Source organism: Portunus trituberculatus, chromosome 44, assembly GCF_017591435.1.
Source record: "Portunus trituberculatus isolate SZX2019 chromosome 44, ASM1759143v1, whole genome shotgun sequence".
Taxonomy (NCBI): domain Eukaryota; kingdom Metazoa; phylum Arthropoda; class Malacostraca; order Decapoda; family Portunidae; genus Portunus; species Portunus trituberculatus.
Genome location: NC_059298.1, coordinates 22,650,029 through 22,660,339, shown reverse-complemented (window position 1 = coordinate 22,660,339; position 10,311 = coordinate 22,650,029). Strand labels below are relative to the sequence as shown.

The 10,311-nt window shown below is 37.9% G+C and overlaps 1 protein-coding gene and 1 long non-coding RNA gene across 3 annotated transcripts in view; one reads left to right on the top strand and one right to left on the bottom strand.

Moving 5' to 3' along the window:
* The window catches only part of LOC123518821, a 48,558-nt gene extending 44,790 nt beyond the window's left edge, over positions 1 to 3,768 (top strand). Inside the window, exons 4-6 of one of the 2 annotated variants that reach the window (XR_006678888.1) lie at positions 940 to 1,325; positions 1,482 to 1,647; positions 3,252 to 3,768. This is a non-coding gene — a long non-coding RNA (uncharacterized LOC123518821). The remainder of the gene's footprint in view (positions 1 to 939; positions 1,326 to 1,481; positions 1,648 to 3,251) is intronic. The other variant, XR_006678887.1, reaches the window with a different exon arrangement.
* Positions 3,769 to 4,573: 805 nt separating this feature from the next.
* Positions 4,574 to 10,311, bottom strand: part of LOC123518820 (coiled-coil domain-containing protein 137-like) — a 44,590-nt gene continuing 38,852 nt past the window's right edge. Inside the window, exon 6 of the mRNA XM_045279849.1 lies at positions 4,574 to 4,851. Within this exon, the coding sequence (XP_045135784.1) occupies positions 4,654 to 4,851 (198 nt within the window). The 3' untranslated portion in view covers positions 4,574 to 4,653. The remainder of the gene's footprint in view (positions 4,852 to 10,311) is intronic.

Below are 10,311 nucleotides of genomic sequence, written 5' to 3'. Positions count from 1 at the left end.
GGTGTCTTCGTGTTTCTGTGTAAGTATTTAGTGTGGGAGGAGTAGACGAGTGAGGGGAAGGAGTTCAAGGGCTTTTCTAGTGGATTGGGGAAGGGGGGAGGTGTGTGGTGGTGGCAGTAGTAGTGGTGGTGGTGGTGGTGCTGTTGGTGGTAGTGGGACTGCTGGAGCCTGGGCTGTGAGTTGCATCATCACCGCGGGCAAGGAACGAGGCACCGGCACTCCACATATCATAATGGCCATTTCCACTTGAGTAATTATTTTCGGAGAAGTCACTGATGTAGTATTTAAGTATTTCTGTCGGGTCTTGGTTTGTTCACTCGAGTGGAATTTGTTGTCCATGCCTTGAACGTCCGATTTGCTAACAGTTTCCCTTCCCAAGGAGACCCAGAGCCATAAACTACTGTCATGAAGTTTCCTGTATTTTACTTTGTTGCGTAAGTCAGGAGTAGAGAGCCTCGCGTCTGCAAGGAGGAGCAACATTCTACTAAAGTTATGACTGCTCCTCATGATTACATTTTTTATTGTTCATCCTTCATGTCCAATTGCCTTTGTGTGAATTGTTGCCAGAATAAAAGCTTCATCTGTCATTTCATCTAAACTCTATCACTGTTATTTGACGTATTTTTTTCTTTTATTACTAAATACTCTGAGACATCTTTTCATGTTCTACAAACACTACCAAACACTGTACTACCTAGAACTTGAAAATTCGTTTTTCTTTTTATCCTATTAATTCTTCTAGATGTCCGTAAAGATTTCATATATTGTTTTTAGTGTTCGGATTTGTCACACTGCAGTGAAAGTGTCGAACGACTCAAATTAGGAAACAAATCATGGCGAAGATAAATATAGATATGGTCAGTCTCATCCTGTTCTTTTATTCTCATCCTGTTCTTTTATTAATGTATTTATTTATTTATTTTTCACTTATCTTTCAAGTTTCTCGGGACGGAGTACTTCCAAGAGAAGAGAGCACAAGTACGCCTCAAGAACTCGCGTGGCACTTCACATTCGTATTCGAAGAAAAGAAACAATAAGTGGCCTGAACAGTGAGGAGACCCTGTGACTCAGGCGTGTGTCAACTTCCCAGCACAGTATCCGAGGTCAGATACTCAGCAATGGACGGTCAGCCAGAGGTCGAGTGTAACCTTACTCACTCATTCCCGTTGTGTTTTGCTTCTTCACTGATTCATTACTCTTCTGCTGCTGCCAGTCTCCTTTCAAAACCTGATAATATAGTTTCGGGGTACACCAGAGAACTTCTTACTGATGGAAAATGCAAAATATAGTTGAAATGAACATAATAGACTATTATGTTTTTAAACGTACGTACTTTTGACCAAGACTGCGCATTTACTTGGCCATAACGCACGTCTGTATAGAAAGGAACTCTTGACAGTAGATTTGCTTATATTGCCTATAGTTTAGATATAAGGGTAGATGTCGGAATGCTTTTACGTGATTCTGTACAATAAACCTAGGTTTCTTCATCGCTCAAATGGCAAGTGTATCGACAACGCTGGGCTATCACTGCAGTAGCTTCTCCACCTGCCAGGATATGTCCTCACTAGTGGCAGTTCAGTTTGTCATCCTCCCGTGTCCATAATCTTCTGGCAGTTTCCTGTCGGCTCGTTGTCAGGGTGAAAGGTGAGTGATGAAGAGCCTCTTGACTTTTTTACATGTCCGTATCATCACTTTGTGTTGCATTTCAGTTGAAATTTGAGTTACTTAACTCAGAGTGGAAGTTACGTTTGTAGGATGATTTTTTTTTTTTTTTTTCTAAGTAATCTTAGACACGGGACACTTTTGTGCCCCGGACACATTGCACAATGCCTTGTCTTTTATCCGAACATAACTGTCTCTGCCTTCTCCGGGAAAAAGAAAAAAGGCAATCTGTCTGATGTATCACGAAGCTCCGTCATGTTTGCCACTTTCTACCAAAAATGTGGAGGCGGACACGCGGCAGATTCCGTGTTGTTGTCTTGCCACCCTGCCTTTCCCCCATCCCCACCCCACCCCGACCAAAACACTCCGGCGATATCATGGAAGGCCAAGCTGTGCAGCAAGATTGTGGACACCGCCGATAAAACTGGTGAATTTTAGGACTTAATCTGACGACTGCAAGAGAAAGATAAGGAAAAAGCTGTCACCTTTTCATTACTAGTTTATTAACTAAGATAGTATCCCCGTTGTCACCTTTCCTGCTGCTTCAGACATCCCTTCAGTATGAATAAATCATGTGAACTGTGGAAAACATTGAGTTTGTTTCACCTGACATATATTCGTATTAATTACATAGATAACATGATGTCATATCCCACAGTCACGCACCATGCTATGAAGACTCTCCTTTCTAACGTGTTCAGGCTTACTCTGGATCAAGAAATGACCGAGAAATGACGAATAAGAACAAGACACTGATTCATGTTACGCGTCTTGCTGGATCATTGCCACGTCACAATCATTTGACCAGTGCTTGCTTTCACTTGTTGCATTAACGAATGAATTTTTCAGTGCATTTGTTTATTATTTATCTTTTTCGTATTTTATTTTGTTTTATTTTATTTTTGTAACGACCAGTTATGTATTTAGTCATATGAAGCATCCTCTTAAGTTTCATCTTTTTTTCTTCGTTACGTTTAGGTCATCCTCATTTTATATCAATATAAAGAACACAAACACAATACAGTGACCACTTTGCCGTACACAAGGTAGCTTCTTACCATATAATACTTACTATCTGGTATCATCCAGAAATCTATCCACCTTCCACTTGAAACAGTATTTGATAATATGCACTTAACCCGTTCTCGCTAACTTTGCTCCTCTCACCTGCAGTCTTGTATATGAACCAATGTTTGCCCTTTTTCTTCCTCCAGTGTTGAGTTTCGTGTGTAGTATATATATATATATATATATATATATATATATATATATATATATATATATATATATATATATATATATATATATATATACATAGTTTTATGCTCACTTCCGCACACATTCCTTTAATGCGTAATCTTAATACACTTGATTGAATTAAGTAACTTTTTGTTCATTTTCGTACTCTATCGTCATTGCTTCAGTAGCGTTCGTCCATTCTCATCACGCAACATGATCTCGCGGTGCATTATCCTCTTTAACATGTGAGGTCTCGAAATTTATTACCTCATTCACTTTAAATATCACGACCTTGCTTGTCCTTCACTTCATATTTCTTTTACTTACACATCCACCCTTTTTTGCAGCTCCTGTTCACCTTCAGCCAGAAATAGCATCACCTGCGAACAGTCAGGTGTGCCTCGCACATCCAAGCTCAAGAATGTTCCAAGTATTTCTCCTTTGACGGTTTAAATCACCCAGTTGATGACACAGATCACCTCCAAGTTATACAAATGCCTGGTGGATGAGATCAGATTTCATCATTCCTCAGCCCTTCATCAAGTCTGCTTTCACATTGTCGTCTTAACTCGCACTAAGTAAGTATTCTTGTTCATCAATACTTATTATATTTCTACACTGCATTCCATTTATATATTATAGTTTTAATTGTTACATTACTTGCAGCGCCTTAAATTATCAGAGATGACTGAAAGCAAAGATTTAGATAAAGGAATTATGTATTTATAAGACAAAAGAATACAGGAATGTAAGTAAAAAACTTCCAGAGATCATGGCATGGAGGCAAGGAAATTATATATGAAATTATAGTGCATTAAGTGATTGAGTGCAATAGGAAATCAAGACCGCATCTTAAGTGTGAGAAAAAAAAGTGGATTTTTATGCAAGATTTCCTTTCTTATTGACAGGCTTTCTTTAGATTTTTCTACCAGACTTATTTCTTCTTAACAGAAGCTTAGCAGAAGTATGAGGCAATGTTACCCCTAATAAACACCCTTTTTACATAATCCACACAATTGGGGGCTGTCAGCAGATTGCCACTCCCAATTCATATGAAGACAGAATCATCAAAACTTGCACCCAGTGTAACATCATCATGCAATAACAAGGATGGGTTATAGATATAGAATTCACATCCATCATGACCAGCTCTTTTATGGAAGAATTTTATCCACAGCAGGCTTGGCAAAAACATTTTTGCCACTTGTAGAAATGGTATCATACATCCAAGGATATTGTAATAATGTTGATAAAGAAAAAATGTATATTCTTTGAATTTAATGGATTCATATAGCCTGCGATGTAATGTTTGCAGATGACACATTGCAGAGTGAAAAAGTGATTGATTAATCATATAAACATATGCAAGGCAGAAACTCAAAATGATTGTTGAGAAAAGTAAGATCATGGTTTGTGAGAGGATAAGAAGCAGAAGTGTGTCAGGATGCTGTTACATTAACAAAGCAAAATGAGTGGAGAAGTAAGAGGGAGAAGAGCTATGAAAGGTAGAAGTATCAAAGGATCATTCAAAAAGGCCTATGAAAGGAAGGAGTGTGTCAGTAGATAGCAAGGGAAATTCGAGAAATGTTGATATTTTTTGGAACATACATGGAATAAGAAGGCAAAACTGTCAAAAATGCTTGGTGGAAAACTTGACTAATACAAGATATATTTCCAAGTGGTCAGATAACAATTTATTAACATCTTTTACAGGGAATCACAATACAAGATGTGTGAGGAGGCATCACATCACATGGTGGACTGTTGAGTGAGGGTGTACTTGGAGGCCTTCAAGCTGCGATATGCCTCCACCACCCTCTGCCGCTCCTGCTCCAGTATCCTACGTCTCCCAGCAGGAACCTGGGCTGCTTTCTTTTTAGGCTTGTTGGAGGGCGAACTTTCATCTTGCTTTTCCTTCAGCTTCTCCATAAACAAAAACGATCTTGACTGTGGAAATATAATTCATTACATTATTTTAAATACAACTTAGGGACAGACTGATTAATCTTGGGGAGAAAGAATAGAGAGTTGAACCTTATTGCAGGTGGATTGGGAGTGAGAATGAATGCATTACTCATTAGATAGTGTAGTGCAGGAGATAGGAAAAGAGAAAGCTGCAGATTAACATGGATGCATACCAGAATGCTTCAAAAAGTAGTGCTTGGATGGTGGTTATTGAATCAATACAAATTAAATCATACATTTCACAAGTAATTAAGTACCGGGTTAACTGGATGTCTTGTTCTTTTGTATATAGTGAAGTGACAGGTTAAGAGTACAAATTTAATGATCATTATAGATGAGGTGTACAGTAGTAGTATGAAGAGAACTAGAGGAGATATACTCGTATGTGACTTGAGAGTAGTGCATTTCAGAAAAAAGGATGCATGAATCATGCATTTACTGTGAGTCAAGTGTTTGAAAGAAGTTGGTGAAAGAAAAAGGTGCATTTTGGGTTGTCGTGCATTCAAAGCTAGATTATGACAGTTGTTAAAAGAGGGATGTGGATTGTTATGATAATCTATGGAGCAAAACAAGCTTTATGTGAATAGTCGCGTGGACCATGTGCTGGAATGTAAAATTTTGTGAGTGGCTGATTTGCTCTTCCAATATGGCTACAGCAGAGATGTACAATGCCACTTTGTTTCCTGTAGTATATATATGGATAAAGTTGTAAAGGTATTTAAATACCAGAATATTAGGAACAGGTTTGATTTTGGTCTCATAACATAACATAAATAATAGGATAACAAAGGGCCACCAGGGCCCATCTAGGTTATCCTGTATCAGTCGCACAGCGACCTCGTCATCAGTACTTAAAGATACACTTACAAGTACACAATACATTATATACTAATTCTAAATATTTGGCCCATTAACAGGGCTAAGTCCTACAGCGAAATCCTCTACAATTTGTGGTCCCCATACATGGGGATTAACTATAGTAAATTTCTTATAAAAACTATCATGCAGTGCTATATACATAATTATAAATCTAATAAATTTAAGTGCTTATCTAATCTGTTTTTAAACATTGTCAAACTAGTGGTATTTACAACCGTCTCTGGCAATGCATTCCAGAAGTCTACCACCCTATGACTAAAGAAATATTTTCTTATATCTAACCTGCAGCCTTGCTTTCTAATCTTCCTGCCATGATTTCTAGTCCTACTTCCCTCCTCTAAGGTAAAGAAAGATCTCACATCTATGTAGTTTGTATCTGAGAACATTTTAAATAACTCTATCATATCCCCTCTTATACATCTCCTCTCAAATGAAAACATGTTTAATTCCTTTAATCTATCTCTATACTCCAGGCGCTTTAATGCTGGTATCATCCTAGTTGCTCTTCTCTGAACTGCTTCTAACATGTTGATATCCTGCCTATAGTGGGGTGACCAGGCCTGTATGCAATACTCTAAATGGGGCCTAACATAGGAATTATATAAGCTACGCACCACTTCCTTACTTTTATAACTAACATTTCTATTTATAAAACCCAGGATCCTATTTGCCCTATTTCTTGCTTCTAAACATTGCTTTGAAAATTTCATAGTCCTGTCTATCACTACTCCTAAATCCTTTCCTTCCTCTACTGCCTCTAGCCAACATCCCTCCATCTCATAGTTAAAGTTTGTGTTGTCTTTACCTAAATGCATAACCTGACACTTTTAGAATTAAACTCCATCTGCCACCTGTCTGCCCATGCTATCAGCCTGTCCAGGTCTCGTTGTATTCTGTAATTGTCCTTTTCACCCTGTACTGCACATGCTATCTTAGTATCATCTGCAAACTTTGATACTTTGCTACTAATTCCTATATCTAAATCGTTAATGTACACCAAGAAAAGAAGAGGTCCTAGCACTGATCCTTGGGGTACCCCACTAACCACTTCCTTCCACTCAGACATTGCCCCATTTAATACTACTCTCTGTTTCCTATCAGAAAGCCATTCACTAATCCAATCAACTAACCTACCCCCTATCCCATGTAGTCTCAATTTGTACACTAGCCTCCTATGCGGTACCTTATCAAACGCCTTGCTAAAATCTAGATATATAACATCTATGCTATTTCCATCATCTAACTCCTTGGTAATATATTCTAAGATATCGAGCAAATTTGTAAGACAGGACCTCCCTGATCTAAAGCCATGTTGGGTATCTCTAATTAATCTATTCTCATTTAAATGCTCCCAAATACTACCCTTAATGATTTTCTCTAGTATCTTACTTACATACTATACTAGTTAAACTGATCGGTCTATAATTATTCGCATCATCCTTCCTACCTTTTTTAAAAATATTGGAGTAACATTAGCTAACTTCCAGCAAACCTAAGTGATCTTTCAAAGATTAACTTAAGTGCTTCAGAAATACTGTCTACACCCTCCCTAAGTACTCTGGCATGTAGCTCATCAGGACCACTAGCTTTCCTATCGTTTAGTTCAAGAATAAATTTCCTAATAATTCCCGGTTTTATATCAATATTTTTTAAAGCTCTTAAACTACTCGTCGCACTGTTTGTAACAGGATTTCCTATTCTTTCCCTAGTAAATACTGAAGAAAATTGTTCATTCAATAATTCTACTATGTCTTCATTTTGATCCACTACTACACCATCTTTTCTGAGTGGTCCAATCCTATCCTTATTTCTTTTATCACTGACCTTGTAATAACTATATAATTTTTTGGGATCTTTACTCCCAGCTCTAGCTAGTTTTATCTCTGCCTGCCTTTTACTTTTTTTATAACCTTACTCAAATCATCTCTGACCTGTCTGTACCTAATCAAATCTACATCTTCCCACTTTTCTGCAACTCTCTGTATGCCCTCTTCTCTCTGATCTGGCTACCTATCTCATGAGTCCACCATAATGGCTTCCTGTTTCTCTGCCTTATATCTTTGTAAGGGATACACTGCATCACTATACCCTTTACTACAACCTTAAAAATATCCCACATCTCCTGTGCAGTTTTATTTCCAAAACTATCTTCCCAGTTTACCTCTCCTAATAACTGACGTAACCTACCATAATTGCCTTTCTGATAGTTTGGGACTCTAGTCTTATTCACTATATTATCCCTACTGGAATTAATGATAAATCTAATTTTATGATGGTCACTGTTTGCTAAAGTCTCTCCTACCTCAATTTCCTTTAAACAATGCTCAATATTTGTTAGTACTATGTCTCAGATTATGATGATTACTGATTACTCTACTGATTACTCAATGAGCTATTATTTACAGATATTGCTGTGGTGACTGACTTCAAGGGATGATCAAGACTACTGGAAGAGAACATTAGAGGTGTAGAGAAAGGGAATTCACAAGTGAACAGCAGTAAAAGCAAAGAAATGAAGAGTTTTGAATGAAAGATTATAGGAAGATGAAGGAAGTTTTGAAAAATATGACAATTTAAGCAGATTATGCATTTGGGAATTAATGTTGTGGATGAAGAGATGAAGTTTAGATAGAATCAATGAAATAGGTTTAGGTATTTTAGATTGATTGTTTGGAATGGATGCTGAGGTTATATGGGGGGAATAACAGTACCAGTTGTATTTTATTTTGGATAAACAATGGAATATAAGAGAATCAAGGTATGAGATAGAACATAGAAAGCTGCATAGCTTGTAGGGAGCAAATTGAATAGACTGGGTGACCAACAATGAGGTGAAGAGTGAGTGTTGTAAGAATTTGTTTACAGTTCAGTATTGTGATGGTTTGGTCACAGGAAGAATGCCAGAAAAACAATTGCCCAAGATAACTGGCTATTAGGTGATGTTATGGGAAATATATAGTTTTAGCACAGAAATAGAATTAGATACTGAGGAATGTCTGCAAAGCAAAAGGAGAAGTTGCACACAATAGGAATGAATGAGCAGCAGCTGTGAGCACATGAATGGAATGGGTTCATATTTCTAATTGTGATAACAATATATGTTGGAACAATCTCCCACAATCATCAACTGAGGAACAGGGTTAGGGAGTGGTTCCGATATGGTGTAGGAGTGCTAATACAGCTCTGTCTTCAAATGTTGTGAGTTTTGCTGTGTGTGTTGGAATCAGTTTTCTGTCTGCCTTAAAAGATCAAAATGCTTAAGTGAAATTGGACTCCTTGTCTCTATGATGATGCCAATTTAATACTGATGAACAACATGCCTTTTCACATGTTCATACAAGATACGGTTATCAAATTCAGTTAACTTCATCATTCACTAAATTTGTTTAAACCATGAGAAAGTGTATTGTACAACTTTTTTTTTTTTTTTTTTTTTTTTTTTTTTTTTCTCATTCCTCAGAACCACCACCTCCCCATCCAGTCTGATGACATCATGGCCTATCCACTAATTATGCCTTATCCTGCTGAGTGACCACACCAAACCCTTACTTACACTGCATTTTTACCATTCAATCATTAGTAATTACAATTCTCTAGCACGAGGGAAAAAAGTCTTAATGGCAGAGGACAAACGCCATTCTTTCCCACTGTAAATGAAGGAAGGTCACAACTAACAGGAGGCCAAGATGTCCTGATGCTTTTGGAACACCAACTGGCAACCTTCTATTCTCTTCCAAAAATAGGCAACAGGTCAACTGATGTAGAGAGACCATATTCTGTCCATCTAGTGTGTAAAACAAAGGTTAACTGTGTTATTTTGCTATCTCCTATTCTTTCAACATGCCCATAATGACAACAAGCAAAATGAAGTGTTTACATTATAAGGCTGGTATGATTGATTTCCACTCAAACAGTAGTTAGGTTGATGAAAACATGGTGATTGATACAGTGTTTCAGTGATGATGGTGAGGGTTTTGCAATTGTCTAATTTCCAAAGTCTAGCACATCTTGTAAGACCACTCTGAAGATCTGTGCACTCATCTCCAACCAGGTAGCTAAACAACCAAAGGCTGACAGCATGGGAAATCAAAGAAAAGAAACATGTAAGGTCTGCTAGACTCAAAGTTGGATAATGCAGACCAGCATCCTTGAAATTGTGCACTGATGACATCATCAGCCTAACTCCTGTTTGAGTGGAAATAAATGGGAGATCATGGCGAGACTTGTATAATGCAAGCACCTCCATGTTTCTCTTTGCTTGTAATTATTATCATATGTATTTTGCCCGATGTTGGTAGGCTAGGTCTTGATGGGCAGCTTTATGCATATCCCAGCCCTCCAATGTCACAATGGGATTGCACCAAGGTAGCTAAACCTTCTATAGCCCTGACTACAACAAGTTTGAGCTAGTCCTTGGACAGCCCCAGGTCCCTCAGGCCAGAGAAGGATGCTGGCATCATCATCCCACTCCAATTGACAGTTAAGGTCGTAAAGGAGGGGAGATGACCAGAGCGTTCCCGCACCCAAGCGCACATGTCCTCTGTATTGTAATAGGATGTTTTC